The sequence below is a fragment of the Myotis davidii genome, unplaced genomic scaffold, assembly GCF_000327345.1.
Source record: "Myotis davidii unplaced genomic scaffold, ASM32734v1 scaffold73, whole genome shotgun sequence".
Taxonomy (NCBI): domain Eukaryota; kingdom Metazoa; phylum Chordata; class Mammalia; order Chiroptera; family Vespertilionidae; genus Myotis; species Myotis davidii.
Window position 1 is genome coordinate 7062708 of NW_006286675.1, and position 21338 is coordinate 7084045.

The following is a 21338-nucleotide window of genomic DNA, read 5'->3' on the forward strand; positions in this document are numbered from 1 at the left end:
GAAAGTACAGTCGTTGTCACTGTCCCAGTCCCTGGTCTTTATATAAACGTTAGTCAATATGGAGTCAGTTGTTGTTGGTGAAAATACTGTTCTGAAAAGCAAAAGGTACTGGCCTTTGAGCCCAGAAAGCCCCTTCGCTCCCTCATGGCTCTGCCACCACAAGACTGCTTGGGGGAGAAACTGGAAAACAGCTGTGAACGGGCTTTGAAGAACGTAGATTCTTTAGCCTTTACTGAGACACCTCATTTCTGACACCCTCTCCCCCCGCCCACACACAGAGGTCTGCACTTCCTTAAACCCAGGCCCCGTAGTTCTTTGCTGCAACCAGTCTCTTGCCAATACCTCAGCTTCCTTGCCTCGTCCTCCTTTGTTCTTCCCTCCCCGCAAATGGTGAATCCTTTCTTTTTCTTCTCCCCATACATAGCTAAGCTTCTTCACCTCAAAAAATATTTTCATTGATTTGAGAGGAAGGGAGAGGCAGAGATAGAGAGAGAAACATCAATGATGAAAGAGAATCATTGATCGGCTGCCTCCTGCACGCCCCACCCTGGGGATCGAGCCCCAGTGTGTTTCAACAATTCTGAAACCAAAAGGTTATCCTCGACCCCTCCCTCCCCTATCAATCCCACATCAAGTCCTGCTGATTTTATCTCCTAAATAGCTCTCATTCCGCCCCCTTCCCTCCACCTTTACTGACAATACATAACCCAGCCACGCTCACCTCCAGCCTGGGCCACGGCACTAGCTTCCTCACTGCCCTACCTCTGGCTGCTACCATCTTTTAAGTCACTCTACACATTTCAGCCACTGTGACTTTTTCACAATACAAATTTGATTAAAATACCTCTTGTGTCCTAATCTGCTTTAAACAATTCAATGGCTTGTTATTGCTCATAATAGAAGATTCACTTCCTTAGCATGACCTGGGAGGCCCTGCATGGTATGGCTCCTGTCCTCCAGACATTTCAGATCCATCTCTCTTGCATTCTGGCCACCTCCGGCTTCTGATGCACCGTGCTCCTTCTAGAAGCAGACTTCTCTACACGCTGTTCCCTCTGCCTGGATGGACACCCTCTTCTCTTTCACTCTTACTCATCGTTCAGACCTCAGCTCAAGTTACTTCCTCAGGATGACTTCCCTTGAAATTCCAGACTAGGTTAGGTCTCCCCATCGGATGTCCTCACAGCACCACATAGCTCTTCTTCACAGCACTCATTGCAGTTGTAATTATATAGCTTTTGTGATCCCCAGTAGGTCCTCAGCTTCAAGGACTGTTAGTTTTGCCCACTCTTGTATTCCCAATACCTAGCTCCAAAGTTTTGAATGATCCCACTGGTTTGATTCCCAGTCAGGGCACATGCCGGTTGCACGCTTGATCCCCAGTAGGGGGCGTGCAGGAGGCAGCTGACCAATGATTCTCATCATTAATGTTTCTGTCTCCATCTCCCTTCCTCTATCAATAAAAACATATTTAAAAAATAGCTATGAATTGTTGATTGTTGAAATTGGATAATAGGTACACTGGGTTTCACCATAGTATTCTACTTTTGCATATGTTTGAAATTTTTCCTATTAAAATATTACATAGAATAGCCATTTTCAACTGGAGTGCCACAAGACAAGACATTTTTTTTTTTAAAGAATTTTTTCTAAATGAAATACATAGTCAGGACCACTGACCAACACAACAATAGCTGTCCAGTGTGAATGAATCAAAATTATACCTATTTGTCAGATTGGCAAAAAATATGATTTTTGGTGTGCCAAAAATTTTAGTTATTAATGTGTGCCATGAGATGAAAAAGGCTGAAATCGCTGACATAGAATAATTACATAGAAGTAATAATTTTCAAAATTACTTTAGAAAAGGGTTGCTGTTCGCAGCCAAACATTCTAAAAAAGTAGATTTGACGTCTTAGATATCAAGCATGAAATAATAAAAATGTAGTCACATTTCTATTGTAACCAGTCCTTTCATTAGTTGTCTAAATTTGGAGTGTTTCATTTTAAAAATTGCATATCTGCTCACTGACCATCTTGCTTGAAGAACCATGAGCAAGGGTTGCTGACTGGAGGGGAGGGAGGAGCCTGCCCTCTTCCAATGGGAGATAAATAGACGGCCAGGAGCTGGGGAGGGGAAGGTGAAGAGTCCTCAGATATGGAGGAAATTGAAATGGGAAAAAACAATCACTTGAGGTCTGCAAAGAGGAACTGATGGAGACAGAGGGAGTGGGACCAAGTCAATCAACAAGTGATGAGAAAAGGGGAGCATAGCAACAGGAATCAAAAGATCCAAAATAAGAACTAAAAAATATGTACAGACAGGATTGATTCGTACGATTCACTGTTATCTTTTTAATCCAGGTACCTTCACGACTGTTACAAATTCTTTTGATATTAAACCTGTTTTGCTAGATAGTGAAGTTAGTTTTAGCAGACAGCAATTATGAAATTTTGGGGGAATTAGTTTAGAATTGCCCTTCAAATACAAAATTGATGCTACCAGCCCGGACTGGAAATTTGAGTTATTTTCCACAGCTCATTTGGTGATGAACTGTGATGCCTGAGCCACCGACACTCCCTTTCACAGTGCCCACTGTGACTAACTGCAAGCTTGTGAAGATAATTAGCTAAAGTTCAGAGCAGCGGATGTGATGATGGAACAGTTTTTAATGTGAAAAATGTTAGCGTATAATAGCATTAAACTATAATGTCAGTCCATATTCTTTAAAAAAGTGTACAAACTCTTAAAAACTGAATTCATTGGGGCAATACCCCAGGATATAAAAAAAGCCAAATGCCCACAGTAGTGAGGCCTCAGGAAGCTGATTAGTGATGAGTCTGGGGAAGCTGAGCCGAATGGCCTCTTCAAAGCTGTCATCATAACAGCTATCCTCCTGAAGCTGAGTTACTTTGTCAAGTCTTTTCACTCTCTGTTCAGTTTACATTAAGCATTTCTCTCTAAGGTGTTGAGAAGGGACAAAACATGGGCTGTGGTGCTGGGCAGCCCTGGGCCGGGATCCGGCTTCTGCGTGGCTCTGGGATCTTCTCAAAGTCACTATGAAATGTGAATAATGACATCTACTTCCCAGGGCCGTTGGGGAAGGACTGGATGAAACAGCCCATGAAAAGACCATTGTCAAGTGCCTGGTACTCCACAGGTGTGGTTTGTTTCCTGTGGATGAGTACAGCAGAATACTTCCAATACTCTGTGATTTATCATCATACCATCAGGCCTATCCAAAGCACTAAGTTACCAGAAGACTTCCACTTCTCTTATTCTGGCTTAAAAAAAAATATTTTTATTGACTTCAGAGAAGTAGGGAGATAGAAACATCGATGAGAGAGAATCATTGATTGGCTGCCTCCTACATGCCCCCTACTGGGGATTGAGTCTGCAATCCGGGCCTGTGCCCTCAACCGGAATCGAACCCAGGACCCTTTAGTTGCAGGCTGATGAGTCAAACCAACGAGGGCTGCTTTTTAAAAAAATGTCATATTGCCTTTGAGTAGTAAGCATGTAAGTGAGTACCACGGAATGTAGACACGTGAGGAGACAGCAATGTATCGATGAATAACACGCAACATGACGCTGTGACGCACACCGATGAAACAGCTGCTTGGCTGCATAAAAGAAGTAACATTAAAACATTAAAAAGAGACTTAACATAGGAACAAGCTATTTTAATCAAGCAAAAAGAAATTTATATTCATTATTTCTAAAAATAAAATTAGACTTTTTCCAACCCTTAACATCTGCATTTAATAATATCTTCTAAACAAAATACAGATGCTAAAACAGCAAATTACAATATATCTTGTACAGCATACAGTATGTTCACTGTTCACACTCACTTGAATTCTAGTTGGTCGTTATGTACTCAATGCATACTTAAACATCACTCAAAATAATGTTTTCACCATTAACAAAAAATGTGACAAGGCTGTCTTAAAACGGCTCTGCTATAAATTGTGTAGAATATACAGAATTACAAAGTCAAGTATTTTTTATCAAAATATACACCCCTCCCTGAAACTAACACAAGCGGTCAACGTTTTAAACGAATAATACAATTATAGAAAATATTTGCAAAATTATTTTTTTCATGTATAAATATTCTGCCATATTTACTTTGGTCTAGAATTATCAGCATACAAGTCCACTTAAAAAATATCCACATGTAAGGGCTGGGAGACATCACTACATGGAATAACTTCTTATTTGGAGATACCTCAAATCAAAATGACTAAAATACACAATTATTTTTCTTGATTCATAATCCTAATTGATAAACCAAACCAGTAGATCACAGAATTGCTTATTCAATATTCTAATTATTAATTCTTCAGCCCTTTGTGACTATCTTTTTAACAAAACCCAAATGAATAGTGCAGGTCTACATATATACAATGTGTAAAATAAAGTTGAATTTGCTAGCATTTTTTCCATTTTCCTCTATTATATAATACTGTATGTAACTGAATGTGTTTGAACAAAAGATAAATGCAGATACAATATTGGGGTTACTTAACAGCAAAGTACTACAGTATTACAAGGTCAGCGTTGATCATGTCCTTTTCTGGGTGTTTAAATGCTCTCTTGCCCACCCAAATCCGTATTCATTCTTCTCCATGAAGACATCCCCTTTGGAGAGAGAAACTGGAGTCCTTTGAGCTACTTCTTTGTAACGGTAACTCTGCAACCTTGGGTTTCCTTGGGTTTCCATCTATCAAATCCCATGAACATGAATGGGTGCAGGTCACCCTTGAACCAATTTCCAGATTCTGCTCATACTGGTGATCAAAGGATAGGAATGCTTTCTCTCTGCCTCCTATGATGGCAGTTTAAAAAGTAAGAATCAGGAGTTCCAGCTTCCTGGGACCTAGTCCAGATGATGGACCACCTGTGGGGCAATTCGACTTTGAGGGCAATGTTGATGGTGTGTGTCAACATAAAAGAACATTAAAAAAAACGTAAGTGGGCTTTTTTAACAAGGGGCTAGAGGTCTGTAAACATGAAGACAAGGCATCTGACTTTGTGGATATATTTATGAGTCACATAAGTGATCGAATCTTATCACCCCATATTCTACCTCCCTCGCCACCCCCAAACAAAGCTACTGTTTGAGGCAAGGACGGTCCGCCCTTCCTGTGGCCCACTCAAGTCTGTAATGGGTGGGGTGGAGTGTGTGTTTCTGTTGTCCTTTTGTTTTATACTAGTATCTGCTTGTGGGCCACATACTCTCCAAGAAAACTATCATTGTAGGGATTAGGCTTTCTGTCCCTTCCCAGCGCTGGGCCCTCACCACTGCGTGCATGCTTTGCGTTACATTTCCTAGACACTCCTTCAGTGGAACGGGAGGTGTCAGGTTTTGCTTGATGCCTTGAGACGGGGGAAGTCTGTCTGGAACAGCCCTCCATATGGATGGCCTTGTGATGGATGGGCGACTGCAGGGAGTTTCAGAAGAATGTGGCCCTTCTTCATTTTCTGAGGTGAGGCCATTGGAAAGTAATACACAGCACAGGCAACCACAGATGAATTCTGGGAAGGCTTTCCCCATAGATAAGGCAGGACTTATGTTTTCTCTGACTTGAATAGGCCAGCTCAAATAACAGCTCAGCCATAACCTCGAGAGAACAGCATTCCATCTAAAAGCATAGACATGCTCTTTTAAGTCATATTCAACATGCTTTCTACTGGTTTTTACACCAGTCCTCATTCTTTGCAGATCTATTGCTCATCGTTATAACTCTCTACAGGGGACATGGACGGTTACAAGTTAGGGTGATTTATATATGTATTTTACAAGGTTTGTGTTGCAGAAAAGTAGTTCTAATATATGCATGTCCTACTTAGGTTACTCACTTCACACATAGTTTTTAGCTATAGTAAGTATTTAATATGTATCCATTGAATTGAAACAATTTTCAATAGTGCAGAAGCTGAATGGGAATGACTATCAGAGCCCACTGACCTTTGAACTTGCTTTTATGCAGCTGACATTTTCATGATGTCTGACCCTTTTCTCCAGTGACTAAAGACAGTTTAGCAGCCAGTTCCTAATAGCACTAACCAGAAAGTTTTAAAATAGGCTAAAGTTAAACTCTTTTCCCCCCACTGGCAGAAATACCACAGCTAAGAACTTCATAAACTTTCACACGATACTTGGGATATTGGCGGAGTCAGCTATTTCATTTTCGCGCACTTTGTAAGACGTTAACGCTAAAACCCAAAGTAGATACTGGGATCCTTTTTTTCTGAAATTTTCAGAAATGAGATTTTCTTTTTTACAATTCACTCCTTCATGACTGTTAGGTGAACAAAACAAAACTAAACTTAAAACACACACACACACACACACATACACACACAACAGCTAACTAAAAAAACAAACAAAAAACCCCCACCAATTTATATTTTTGAAGACTTTTTTTTTCTGTGTCATCACTCAAAGGACGTTTCCAACAATGGTTTGTAGATGATCCTTTCGGTCACTGTCCTCTGAATCCATGAAATGTGGATTCTCCAGCGGATCTGAGTTTTCGTGGTACCTATCGCCTTCTGTTTTCTCCTGCTGACTCGGGCTTCTGAACAAGTGTTTCTTCTGGTGCATTCCAAGGGCAGCCGCTGTTTTGCAAATTTTGGGGCACTGGAAGCAGGCAAAGCCCTTCCCGTTGTGCTCCCGAATGTGCCTCTGCTCATGATTCCTTTTTGTGGAGAGGTACAAGAAACTCTGGAAGCAGAACTGACAGTGGTAGCGCTTCTCGCCAGTGTGGATTCTCTCGTGGATTTTGAGGGTCTCGTTCAGCGTGAACGCCTTGTTGCAATACTGGCAGATGAACTCCTTGACGCCCAGGTGGATGCGTTCGTGTTTCTGTAAGTTTCCTTGCACCGAAAAGCACCGTCCACAGGTCTTGCACGGGTACGGCTTCTCTCCGGTGTGACACCGCATGTGCATCTTGAGCGTGGAAGGGTTCTGGAACTGCTTGGCGCAGAACTCGCAGGCGTACGGCCTGGCGGTGAGATGCCGGTGGGGCCTTCCTAGGTTCCCAGCCCCCAAGGCCTTGTCTCCGTCGCAGAGCTCACACTGCAACTTGGGCATCTCTTTATTTTCTTCTTCCTCGAAGGCCTTCTCCGGAGGAGCCTTGCCCACGGCACAGTCCAGTTCTGCCGGGTACTTATACTTGGTGCCTGGGCTCCTACCCCCATGCTCTTTCCTCCAGTGGGCTTTCCTCATTTTCCTCAACTGTCTCGATTTCTTTTTGGGTTTGTAGTTGTAGTAAGGGCGCCACGGCTTGTCTGTGGAGTCCTGGTCACTTGCGTCATCGAACATCTCACTCATTTCCATGCACTCGGACTGGCAGAGCTCGAGCGGGCTGTCGCCCTTGGGGTCCAGGTCACTCTCTTGCGGCAAAGCCTCCTCCTGCGCTTCGTACTTGGGTCTCCTCCCTCTTTTGTAGAACAGCTTGGACCCTAGGATATGCCTTTTCACAATGGCTTCATTCCCGATTTTGACGGTTATTTGGCAAAGGGGCGCGACGTTGCTGTTTGTGGAGGTGCCAGGGAGAGCAGGCTTGGCGATGTAGGTTTCGATTTTACTGGTTTCTTTACTGGTGTTCGTGGTTTTGCTCAGCGACCCTCCAGGATCAGCAGCGTATCCTGATTCCTCTGGTGCCTCTCCCCTGTCACAGGGGACGGTTTTCTTTTTCTCCTTCAGGCCTCTGTGTCTGCTGACCACTCTCCCCACTTTGTCCGGCTCGGGTTTGCTGTCCTCTTTCGCGGTCTGACCAGCAGCGGGGCCTGGAGGGGCTCTGTGGTTGTTGCTGGACAGGGCAGCCGCCGTGCCGCTGTGCACGATCACCGACGAAAACTGGCTGCTGTGCACAATGACCGAGGGCGCTGAGCCGCCGTAGCTGATCACAGACGCTGAGTTCTCGCTGCCGTGACTCAAAGACAAAGCAGGCACCCCTCCGGCCGGGAGGTCGGAGCTGACAGCATTTCCAGAGAAGGAAAGGGACAACTCCTTTGGATAAAAGTTATTGTCAAGGTCAACTTTCAACGACTCCTCTCCCCATTTGGACCCCTCTGCGTTTGGAACGTTGGCAGAAGGGGGTTTGTTCTGACCTGTGGCCGCTTCCAGCGGGACAGCTGGACTGTGGGTCACGGTGTGCACGCTCTCGGGGAAATTCAGAGCCGGTAACTCGGAGCCGCGTGGATTCTGAACCACATAGGGACCAGCTGCAGGCTCACTCACCTGCCTGTTCTCGCGAGCATTTTCATAGGAAGCACTTCGGTAGCTCTTATAAGGGGCCCTCTTGCATTTCATGGGCAGTAGCCTGTACAGTTTATATGGATAGACACTAGGTTTCAGGCCTCCGTTTGCCGTTTTTTTACTGATGGAAAGTCTGTGGTCAATGGCATGGAAAGCCTTCTGGTGGTTTTTGAGTATATAGTAGGTCATGAACGTTTCCAGGCAGAAAATGCACTGATACCGCCTCTCTCCCGTGTGCCAGATTTCGTGTCTGGTCCTGTACTCAGCCAGTGCGAACACTTTGTTGCAGTAATGGCAAGGGTATGTTCTTCTCCAGGAGTGGACGTTTGCATGTCGGCGGAGGCTGGATAAAGTCACATAACTGCGCTTACATACGGTACAGCTGTAGAGCATCTGCCCGTTAACCAATTTAACCAGGTGGTCCATCTCTGGCAAGGTACTTCCGGGACTGGAAAATTCACCAATCCTATTTCCAGATAATAAAGACTCTGGGCCTGGGAAGGAACCTCTGTTTTGTCCAATGGTAGGATAGTTTTCTAAAAAGCACTGATTTCCTCCTGGAACGGGTATGTGGCTGGACCGCATGCAGATCTGCTCGTGCCGGTCCAGCCTGTTCGGGGTGCTGAACTCTTTGTTGCAGTACTTGCACACCAGGGGCTGCTGGGTGGGCTTGTGCAGCTGCATGTGGGCACCGAGCAAAGTGCTGCTTTCAAAGGACTTGGAGCAGGAGCTGCAATTGTAAACGAGAGGCGGGACCTCTGCTGCTGGCGGCCCAGGGACCTCAGAGGATACGTTTTCATCTTCCCTGGGGAGACGGACATCTCCGTCAGCGTTGGGAGATTTTGAGCCAGAAAGAACTGCGGCTGGCTGTGGGCTCCTTTCTTGATTAGCCTCCACGGTGGTTGCTGGAGGGGGTGGTGTCTTTTCAGTGGCTGGTTCGGAATCCTGGGGTACGGGGAGTGCCTTCGGCTTCCGGCATGCGGTCGGCTTTTCGGCCACAGCTTCCCCGTTTTCTTCACCTGTCTTACCAGGCGGGCTGCTGGCAGGTTCTTCTGCGGGCTGGGGCTGACTCCGGTAGGCCTCAGCCACGGAGGAGACGGCGTAGGAGTGCTCGGCCAGGGTCCGCACGGGCTCCGCCTCGTGACAGACATCAGTCCTCTCTAGGCAGAGGCTGGCGGTTCTCATGGAGTCGGAGACCTTTTTGAAACTCGCCCTCAAGTCCAGTGGAGAAAACATGTTATTGCTATTTTCCGTCTCGATGATGGAAAACGCATTTGTGATCCTTGGCCCGTTCGTGATGGCTGGTTCTTCATGCTGTCTCTTTTCGTTTTTTTCTTCTTTAACCACTCCCTTTTCAGTAATGCAGTACACATAGGGCCCGGGGGAAGTGGAGAAGTTGCGATTGGTCAGATCTTCCAAGAAGGATATTCCCAGCTTTTTCCCTGCAGCTGCCAGATCGGTGACCGTTTCCTGCCTCTTGACGACGACCGTGGAGCTGTAGATGTAATTAAGGATTTCGGTAAACACTTCGGCTTTGAGGTCATCCAGCTCCAGGACGTGGCTGGAGATGCAGATGGCATGGCTCCAGAAGATATTTTTGAAATAAAGGCTGGAAGCAGCCAGGACATTGCTGTGGGCTTTAAATTTGGTGTCCTCCACGATGATGGTGACATCGCACAAAATGCCCCGAATGCGCTGCTCGTTTAAAATGGAGAGCACGGTGTCGCTGTGAAAGTCGTCCTTGAAGTCCCTGGAAAGGGACATGACTGTCATCTGAAATAAGAGGAGAGAAATGGTCAGAGACCCTTCCACAAGGACCTTCTTTGTGTCTAGATTATTTTCAACCTATTTGAAAAAAATTTTTTTTGCATGAAAAGACAGGTTTTTATGTTATTCTGTTGTTCCTTCCAAGACTTGGAGTCAATATGAGAAGCTAAATCTTTATCTTGCCCCAGCCTGTTTCTCAGACCATTGCTAAGAATTGCATAGTTGGAAGTCCTCTCGGATCTCTTTCTCTGAAGTTGCAGCTACATATACATGTCCAAAGTGGGGGGAGGGGGGTTCCCTCCTAAAACGTTAAGGGTCTCATCATCACTCCAGCCTGCTGCGTGGAACTCCCAGAGCTGGGCAATGCCATGGTCCTGCCACAAGCCTTCTATCATTTTCAAAGATGGCCTGATGATCTGATCCAAACAGAGTTCATGAGGCAGGACAATGATTTTTCTTTAAGTTTCTCCTAAGTAATCAGTGCCTGTACGTAAAGATATCATGACCTGCTCAGAGAAGAAGCAAGATCTGTGTCTCTCAATGGAAAGTCACAGCCTGCATGACCACATCTGACCACCAGGGGCGCCCTGCCCCTCTGTGGGACCCACCCGGTTCCTTCTCTCATTTCCCTTTCATTACAGCCAAAGGAGAGTAGGGTTTTCCAATAGAACTCTGTGAGGTACAGAAGACAAACAAAAAGTATGAAACCAGGAAAGTATGTTTCTGAGCCCACAATACTGAGTCTAATCACAGACTCCTAAATGAGCACAATTTAAAGGCACAGTGGCTCTGGCCTGAGGATCCCAGCTCTGCTTTTCCCAGAGACGAGTTCTTGTTATTCTCCACACGTGTTCTCTAATCAGCCTGGAATGGCCAGGGCCTGCCAACTAGCACCCTCGTGAGGGGCAGTCAAAAGCAATGGCATTCGTACTGACCTACAATAACTACATGACACATCAGTGACCCAAGACACAAATGAAATTAAAACGTGACCCTTACCGTGTGTGACGCAGTCTGATCTGTTCTATTATCTTTAATTATAAAATGCCAACAGCAACTCACTAAACTAACTGCACTGTACAATAAGATATCATCCCTGCAGTTAAAAAAACTCCACAAAACCCTCCTCTGGTCCACAGGATGCACTAACCAGCCATTCATTCAGTCCTCTATCCCTTGTCAAGTGACATCCAGAAAGCCACGGAGTTTGATGATATTTCTTTATCTCCCAGTGGCAATGGAGTCTTACAGTTGGCTCACAGCGCTGATTCAGTTGGAAAGGACAGATGGCCACATAAACAATCTCTTTTTACCCTTTTGTAGAGCTGACACAAGCTGTGCCCATTATGTTACTCAGCATCCTTTACGTAAGGGTCCATTTGATAATTTTTTAACCATTTGTACGCCATAAATGTACATTTAAATTCAAAATATCGTGGCGGTTAACTGGTTAAATTTCATTCAGCCAGAAGAAAAAGTACACTTCTACTAACAACTTCTTCAATTCAGATCATGAGAACAGTATATATTCCCCATGTTTCTCTTAATTCTTGAGACAAGTTAGAATTAACCTTTATCGTCAGTTGTGGTAGCCACTGTGAGCCTGGGTTCCTGGTATGACAACTGTCTGTCTCACTGTCTTTATTTATTGTTGGTTCTTCTACTCTTGCTTACCCTGCCTTTACTTTTCGTCTCTCATGAATCTTTTCTAGAACTCTGGGGGGGGGGGGGGGGGGGGGGGTAAATAAAAATGAAATGAAATCTTTATGGCTTCCTCTGTGCCCCCGAAGAGATCACAGGAGTGTGTCCTTCACATTTACTAGGTTGTAAACCAGTAACACACTCTGTCGATGTTTCTTTTGCCTTCCTTGGGGTCTCTCTGTTCTGGGCCCTGTAGGGTCTACTTTCTCTCCTGACTCATATATTCTTATGCAGTTTGGTTTCTGTAAGGCCCATACATTATTTCAATTCTTTTTATTTTTTTTATTTTTCTTTCTTTTATTATTTTAATTCTTTATCCAGCCTGACTGGATAGTCTCAGATCTGGTGAAACACCTGCTATGTGATTTAAAAAGCTGCCTTCCATCTTGGCTTAGTTCTATGCTGTGTTATCTATTTTGTCCTTTCACCTCAAAATTACTGTTTGTTCCGAAACACCCTACTTCACAGCACTCTGAACCTCCCACAAGGCTCTGCCTTCAACTGGGGAATAGGGTATTTCACGTTGAGCTCCAGGGTCAAAATATAAGACCCACTGACTTCTGTGGGATTATCTGATCCTTCTCTTAGACTGTTCAGTTAGAATGGTTAGCAAAAGGCCAACTGTTAACATTGCATAAGATCTTAGTCTCACTAATAGGTAGAATAACATATATAACTAGAGGTCCGGTGCATGGATTCGTGCACTGGTGGGGTCCCTCAGGCTGGCTTGCACCCTCTCACAATCCAGGAATCCTCAGGGGATGTTGGATAGCCAGTTTTGGCCTGATCCCCACAGGCCTGATCCAGACAGGAGGGAGCCTGAACCTGTGCGTTGAGTGTCTGTCCCCTGGTGGTCAGTGAGTGTGATAGCAACCGGTTGACTGGTTGGTTGTTTAGGCTTTTATATATATATAGATAGAAAGCATCATTATGTTTGTCATTGCAACATCCTCATAACGTTGGAAAACCCAAGTATGACATCTTTCATGGGACTATCTACCATTGTGTGGCAGAACCTTTTAAGAAACCAGCACTTATCGAGTTTTAGTGTGGTATCAAAGAATGTCCACAAGTAACTGAAAAGATTATTAAAAAAACTCCTCCCTTGTCCAATTACCTATTCCTGTATGGCTGGATTTTCTTTACATACTTCGACTAAAATAATATATTGCAACTGAATCCAGAAGCAGATATGAAAATCCAGCTGCAAAAATGTAAAACAATACCACTTTTCCCATTGTAAGTTTTTTGCTTTAGAAAGTAGTTATTTTTTTAAATAAAGTGTTATTTTGTCAGACACCTGGTTTTATCGTGGTATTTTTTCAGAAGTTAATAACTTTTTAACTCTCATTTTAAATTTTGAATATGGTAAATACTGATAGCTATAACTCAGCTAAACAAAGCTCTTTGGACCTCATGATTTATAAGAGTATAAGGGAGTTCTGAGACCAAAAAAAATTGAGAACTGCTGCTGTAGTCTATGAGAAAATGATCAGAATAACTTTAAAAGAAATTATTTGAAAAGTATTTTACTCAATAAAATAAATCATATATACCAGTAAGACCAAAAGAACTGAAGACAAAGCGAATGCGAGTGTGGTAAAAAACAAGGCAGAAACCCTCAGGAGACAGGAGAGACCAAGGACAGAGAAACACAGATGGACACACCCAGTCACATAGATACACACGCTAATGTTCCAGGTCCGAAGTATCACAGTAAAGTCCTCACTAACTCTCCAGGGCTCTCGCCAGCAAACACTGGAGGCCTTTTCAGAATAGGAGGGAATCCTAGGACCTTCAACGAAACTTGAGCTCCTGCCCCTTCATGCTTCTCTCCTGACCTCCACCATCTCACTCCCCGTGAAAGCGTAAGTCTGTCCCGACCACTATGACCTTCCCACCTGCCTTTTCTCTGCCTCCCTCACGGGCCTCCTTGCTGTTTCTTGAAGAAGCTGGGCATGCCCCACCTCAGGACCTTTGCATGTGCTATTCCTTCTCCTTGAATGCATGTTCTTACTAGATACCCACGGGGCTCCCTCAGCTGCCCTGCATCATCATGCATCACCTCCATGGTGAGGCCCACCGTGCCCACCTTATTTTAAATTGCTCAGTGGATAGAGTACTGGCCTGTGGATTGAAGGGTCCTGGGTGCGATTGTGGACAAGGGCACGTACCTTGGTTGCAGGCTCCATCCCCCACCCCGGCTGGGCATGTGCAGGAGGCAACCAACTGATGTGTCCCTCTCACATCGATGTTTTTCTCACTCTCCCCACCTCCCTTCGAATCTCTCTAAAAAAAAAAAAAAAAAAGGAAAAATGTCCTCGGTAAGGATTAACAACAAAATAATAAATAATAAGATAATAAAATTACAACTCCTCAGCCCAGCACTTAATGTCATCAATAGGTTCTTGAAAACTGCAATTTTAAACAAGATGACATATAAGGAAAACAATTTTACCCTCGGCTAACTGATATAAACAAGTTAAGTTCCTCCAGCTTATTTCTGGTCACAAAAACATCACCGAGCTTCTAAATAGAGACCCAAGACACTTCTAATACTAATCATTAAAGTAAATGTGAGCTACACATACATTTTAAAGAGATTTATAAAAAATAGTAGGATCATTCTTTTCCAACCCACTCGCTTCAGTCCAGGGTGTCGGGTGACCAAGGCCTCTCCCGGCAGCTTAGGGCACAAGGCGGGACCCACACTGGACAGGATGTCCTTCCACAGCAGGGCGCTCCCACACTCACCCACGTTCAGGCGGGGACAATGTGGACACTTCACGTCACGTGCACATCTTCAGGATGTGGGCGGAAACCGGATCCCCGGAGAAAACCCACACAGACATGGGAGAATGTGCAAGCTCCGCACAGACAGTGGCCCCAGCCAGGAATCGGATCTTTCCCCCGTCAGTATTATAATGGAACCTTATTCGAGGACTTGCTGCACTTAAACTTGAGCGTGGCTGAAAAGCCAGGTGGACAGACAGTCCTTTCCACGCTGCACGCGGGTGCAGACTGTTCCTTGATTTGCAGGGCCGCTGCCCATATTCTGTTTGCGCCATCTATCACGGCTTGCGCCCTTGCCTCCATCTCCAAGATAGCTTGATGCAGCATTGTTTGCCTAAATGATTCTCTTTTTAAAAAAATCTTTATTGTTGAAAGCATGAAAAGCCAGGTGGACAGACAGTCCTTTCCACGCTGCACGCGGGTGCAGACTGTTCCTTGATTTGCAGGGCCGCTGCCCATATTCTGTTTGCGCCATCTATCACGGCTTGCGCCCTTGCCTCCATCTCCAAGATAGCTTGATGCAGCATTGTTTGCCTAAATGATTCTCTTTTTAAAAAAATCTTTATTGTTGAAAGCATTATCCCCAGTATATCTATACTGCTTTTAGTATTCTGGGATTGAACTTGAAAACAAAAGAAACAAAGACTGTGGGTTCAATTCCCAGCCAGGGCACATACCTAGGTTGCGGGTTCGATCCCTGGTTGGGGCGCACACAGGAGGCAACTGTTCAATGTTTCTCTCACATCGATGCTTTGTGCTCTCTCTCTCTCCCTTCCTCTCTTTCTAAAATAAATTTAAAAAAATATCCCTGAGTGAGAATTAAAACAAACAAATTTTTGGCAATGATCTGACCAATTAAAGTCCAGAATTTCCAGCTTAATTAAATCTTCCTTCCCCCAATCACTCAAGGCAACTTTATTAAATACGCAGGTATAAAAAATCTTAAAACGATAGTTTCTATATAAATTCTAATTCTCCCCATGCAAAAAAAACCACACACACAAAAACCAATCTTGAAAAACCTCTTTAAGTTGTTAACCAACGTATCTACTATGTAGAACTTCATAGGGCTTGTTAATAAAATTCGGTGTACTTTCATTAGTACATTTTTTAAGACATGGTAGACAGAGAGTGAAGTAACCCTATCCCGTACGCATTCTTAGTAAGAACCAGAAGTCACTCATTCGAGGCCACGCTCCTGGGCCAGACTGAACCCCATTTTTCTGAGGCTTCTGATCAGAGGGAAAGGCCGAGAGTTCCGCAGCACCCGGGCCGCTCAATCCCTCATGCACGTACGTATGTGCTAACAAAACTGCACAGACAGAGCGACTTTCTCCTCTCTCTCCGGCGAGTCCTTTTCTATAAAAAGAAACTTAGAAATAAAACCCAACTAAAAAAAGAACACGCTGCATTAGGATACTGACCTGGAGTCCTGCAAAAGTCAAACCCACAGTCCATTTCGGGCCCGTGCGAGGCCCATGTCGCAATGGAATCTACCGCCTGGGTCTGCTGTCCCCTGTGGAAAGTTCCTGACAACGGACACTGAGTGCTTCAGTGGCCCGGCTCCGCCTTCCCACACATCCTTGCAGGACATTTTCTCATAGTCATGTCGGGTGCCTGCGTCAGACCGCCCCACGTGACGGGGTGTTAGAAACACACGCATCAGATCTCGCAAACAGATTACAAAACAGAAGCCCTTTATAGGATTCAGCTGTGTCTAGGAAAAGGCAAATCCTCTCGGTTGGCCCTCTCCGGGCAGCCCACACGGGGCCGAGAGGAGCTGCGTTTATCAGACCTCGATGCACTTAAGCTATCAGATTCAAGAAGGCGTAGTATGACAAGGGAATTTTGTTTTTCAACTGAAACCCGCGCCCTTCAAAAGGCTAAAACCAGGAAGCTGCTGGAGTGCATTCAACAGAGAGGGAAGCTGGCTCGAACGGCCTTACCTGAATATATTATTTTCAAAAGGTAAACATTCGCTCTCTGGACTTGTAGTTGTGTGCATATGGATTGTGAGAACGAGTATTTCCAGATTCATGAACGATGCCATGTGTCCAGCTAAATATTCAGGCTGCTTGCTGGAAAGAGGAAAAGGGGAGGGAAGTCCTTGGTTTCCTTTTTCTTTTGGAAAACACGGCAGTATTTCGGGGCGGCCTGTGTACCTTGGGTTCACCTCAGGATCCAGCTTGCCCGGACTCCGCTTGCTTAAGAAACCTGGCAAACAGGCTTCGAGCTTTTCTCCGAAGCCCTGGAGAGATGTAACTGTTTCTTGTCTCAACCAAATTCCACTGGCACTCCAAGTCCCTGACGAAGGCATTTTCACTCTGAATGCGGGAGGGACCGCGTTACCAAAATGGCCAGGACAGGATTCCTGACCCTTGGGACTTTTTATTTTAGGGGTGAGCCCTAAACCATCAAGAACTGGTTTCAAGAGCCAAACACCACTTTCTTGTGAACCAAAAGGGGCCTATTCCCCTCAGTTGCCCGCTACTTCGCAGGGAGGCGGAGGGAAGAACTGCTGTACGTTTTGGCTTCTGCACAGGAATGAACCTCCCTCCAGATAGTGGCAAGGACGGGCTATCCTAAAGTGGACCAAGCACCAACTGCTTTGTTTGTGTCAAACTATCTACATCCACCTCCCATTCACCCTCCTTCCCCACCCACAACCCGCTCTGCACCCTGGCTTTCTGGGGACTCCTGCAAGGCAACGAATCCACTTCAGCTGGGCTCTTCGTGATGTACCAGAAACTGGGCAGAGAGGAGTGACCGGGATAAAGGTCACTACAAGCACAAAGCGCAGAGCTGGACACATAGTAAGGGTTCAGTGAATGTCGGCTGGAATCAACCTGAGAACTGACTGTCCGGCTCAGCAGGTGGCCCTGGAGAGAACCCTATGCAGGGTGCTCTTTTAAAAACACAAAGGAGGTCAAATTCCCCTGATGTTAGGATAAAACCCAAACCCTTCACTGTGGACGGCAAGGCTTGCACCGTCCACGTGTCCTGTCCACTCTCTGTGCTCGCCACATAGGCCTCCCTGCACTTGCTCCACTTGTTCTACTTGCCAAGGCTCCAGCGGCTCTGGTCCTTCCAACACTGGTCCCAGCACCGCCCGTGGCGGCCTCACTGTCCTGCTTCAGGCCCAGCTCAAACGTCACCTGAGGGACCACCCCAACTCTGTTTGCTCCGGCCCGGCCTCTACTTGCCCTCACACTGTCTGACTTATTTCCTCTGTACTATTTAACCTCAACCTGCAATTATCACGTGGGTTTGTCTGCATGCTCACTGTCTACTCTGCCCACCAGAAAGGAAACTCCAGGAGGAAAAGGACCTTAGCTGCCCTGTTTACCGCTGCACCACCAGGCCGCGGCATGGGGCAGGCACTCAGGAAATAGTTGTTGAATGAATACATGGGGTGGCTACGCACATAAAACACAAAAGCAGCCTGCTCCCACCTTGCACTCCTGATCCCCTGACCCTGCTCTGCTGTTGCCTCTCCCACAGCACTCACAACGTTCCAGTAGATTACTTATTGTCCAGCTGCCTGCCAGAATGAAGCCCTACAGGGCAGTAACGTATCTGCCCTGATGTATCGGCATGCTCTAGAACAGGCCTGACACACAGTAGGCCCCCAGTACATGTTCATTTCCTAAATGAACAATCTGTACTGCAAACAGAGATGGTTTTGTCAATGAGCATTCTACATGGATAGGCACCATAAAGACTGCCATTGCCATTTTCCTCTGCCAGAATTTCTCCACCCCCCATATTACTTCATTGAATCCCCTTCAAAATCCTGCAGGCATATAATATGGAGAAACGACTGCGTATTCACAGGGTTAAATGAATTACCGGAGTCCAAGCCCCACGCACGCATGCACGCACGCACAGAAGCTGACCTTATCCCACCCCCAGGGAAGTGCCTGGCTGGCGGCAGAGCCGTGCCTTCTGACGGCAGCGCCCTGCTCTGTGCCCTGCTCATCCCCCACCTCACGTGCACCTGCACATGCAGCAGCAGTGAAGTCAGAGCAGCTGACCTGCTCCATCCGGCACACGACGGCCTTGCGCGGAGGCCAGCTGCAGGCTCACTGGGCAGGGTCAGGACTGCGGAAGCCCGCAGCAGGCATAGGCCCAGGCTGAGTGAGATTCATGATCTAGCGCTGCTGGGGCAGCCAGCCTGAGTCACATGCCAGGAAGCCACTGAGAAATGCTGCCTGTTGTGAGCAGAATGTTCCAGAGAGCCCCCCAAGAAGGGCAGCTGAGGGTCAGAGTTAAGTAAGGCAAGCAGACCCCTGACCAGGGGCAGCGGCTACCAGGGCCACCTGAGCACTGCTGGATGTTGAGCCTTGGGCCTGGGACCCTTTGCGGCTGGTCAGCACAACCGGCATTTTCAAGGTGCCACCTGAACGTGCTGTCAATCATAGCATCATCCACAGCACAGAATTTTCCCAATGCCAAGGCCCTTACACTATACCCATGTGTTGCCAACGTAAAATTTTTAGTGTTAAAAAAGTTGATATTTAACAGTTTGCTGCCAATTCAGATTGAGCATTCAGGAGCCAGAGGATCAGGATTTGTTAATCAGAAGTGAATTCATGTGCCTCCCCTCCCCACCACGAGTGTTGAACTTTCTCTCTCACTAGAGGCCTGGAGATGATGCAGCCCGGACCAGGGGCTCTGCTGGGGACCTGTCAGTCAGGGCACAGAATGAGGTCCGTGGGCATGAGCTTTGGGTTTGAGCCTTCTCCAGGACAGAAGGACGGTCTCCCTGCCAACAGGAAGCTGAGATGCAGTCTACGAGGCTTCTTAAAACCCCAAATGCAAATTCCAGTATCTTTACCAAGGCTTGTGAGATCTTCTGGCAAACGTGTGCTTTTATCACAGGTACAGACTCTGCGAGGACTGCGACTGTTTACCGCGGTCCTCCCTAGCTCCCAGCACCGCACGTGGCACATGCCAGGTGTTAGTTAACAAGCCTTTATTAGATAAATGCAAAAAATAAAAGGCAGCCAAACACTAAGCTTGACCCGCCATCCTTGACACTGTCACCGAACTTTCTGGATCCAATGTTAGGTCAACTATGCTAAAAGGGAGGAATATACTCAATGAACATAAAAAAAATCAAGAAGGCTATTCTGACCTGGTAAAAGGAAAAAGAAGCCGAAACCAGTATGGCTCAGTGGATGGAGCGTCGGCCTGCGAACTGAAGGGTCCCAGGTTCGATTCCGGTCAGGGGCATGTACCTTGGTTGCGGGCACATCCCCAGTGGGAGATGTGCAGGAGGCAGCTGATCGATGTTTCTAACTCTCTATCTCTCTCCCTTCCTCTTTGTAAAATATCACTAAAATATATTTTTTTTAAAAAAAAAAGGAAAAAGAAACACACACACACACACACACACACACACCCCAAATCAACACTGCCTAAAGCTGAGCTTGACTAAGACAAGCCAGGGCTGTCCACTGCCCCAAAAGTCATTACTCTTCAAACAAGTTAGAACATTGAAACACAACTTAGAAACACGGAAAATGTCTTATTCTCACTGCTTTGGCTCAAAGGAAGGCAGAGAGCAATTCAAGCTTTACTGATCTGCTTTGTTCCGTTAAAGACAAGACAACAGGCCCAAAATGGAGTTGCTCAGGTCCTTCCTCAGCCTCCCTCAGGTCATCAAAACGAAACTTAACTTAGCTCTGGCTCTCCCAGAAATGGCGCCTTAGACAAGTCAATCAGAAACGGACTGACCAGCGTTAGTGAGGCCACCTTCCTGCCACGCCCCTGCTGTCACTGATGTGGAGGTAACCTTGCAATAACCAGACTGCATTTCGGCTCCGTGTAATTTCCTTGGCTTGCTCCTTTCTGCCTGTAACATCTCTTGCCTTGTATCTTAGCAGCGCCTTTCAATTAGATTGGATGCTGCCCGATTCATGAGTCACTGCATAAACCCAATAAGACCTTTACATTTTACTCTGAATTTTGTTCTTTATCCTTCAAACTCCAAGGATTTGGCCTTCGTCTCCTGACTGCTTGGAATGAATTGGCAACGGACTTTTTAAAAATCAACTTTTTTTTTAATACTAAAAATTCAAAGTTGGCAACACGTGGGTGTGAGGCCTCGGTGTGGGGTGTTTGCGAAGAACTTTCTTTCCACACGATGTTTTCCCTTCCAGCACCCCAGGGGTCTCCCTCTCTGTACCCGCTTTCCAGGTCCTTCCTACTTTCCCCTCTCTCAGCCTCCTCTCACAAGCAGCTGATTGGGAGAAGGTGCTGGGCTGAGCGAAGCACCCTGGGCCTGGGCCTGCTTCTGGGTCCCTGACCTTGGGTGCTTGTGCTTCCAAGTGCACTGATATGTGACCCACTCAAACCCTCTCCCCCCATCAGGCAACCAACAGTCTGATGAAAAAGGCATTATGACGCGTGCCTGTCATGGCAGTTCTCAGCAGAGCTGTGTGTCAGACTCACCTGTGGAACCACAGAAGGAATAGGAACTAGGGGGCCCCCCAACACTGAGTCGGATTTTGGGAGATAGAGTCTGGGCAGGGGTGCTTTCTGCTGAAAATGAGCGAGTCACACCGTGCAGAAGAGCCGGCCCGTGGCTCCTGACTACACTAGGAAGAAGCAGGCCATTAGTCCCTCGCTTGTGACGGTGCCCCTCTCGGCAGCTTGCCTTGGCTGCTGGAGAGTGACACTGACATCCCACCACACTTGCGTCAATGTCCCCAGCGTGACTCACCCAGCTGGCGGGCGGAAGGTCACCTGAATGTGCCAGCCACGCGCCGTGCCTGATACCCAGCAGGCGCGTGCACGTGC

At 46.3% G+C, this 21338-nt stretch overlaps 1 protein-coding gene across 11 annotated transcripts in view; it reads right to left on the bottom strand.

Moving 5' to 3' along the window:
* Positions 1–3668: 3668 nt before the first annotated feature.
* ZBTB38 (zinc finger and BTB domain containing 38) overlaps positions 3669–21338 on the bottom strand; it is a 112058-nt gene continuing 94388 nt past the window's right edge. For 9 of the 11 annotated variants that reach the window (XM_015560419.1, XM_015560417.1, XM_015560418.1 and 6 more), the window contains one exon: positions 3669–10046. In XM_015560419.1, coding sequence (XP_015415905.1) covers positions 6450–10046 — 3597 coding nt within the window. In that variant the 3' untranslated portion in view covers positions 3669–6449. Of the gene's footprint in view, positions 10047–15958; positions 16136–16480; positions 16613–16696; positions 16834–21338 lie in introns of those variants that run through there. The other 2 variants (XM_015560420.1, XM_006758341.2) reach the window with 2 other exon arrangements.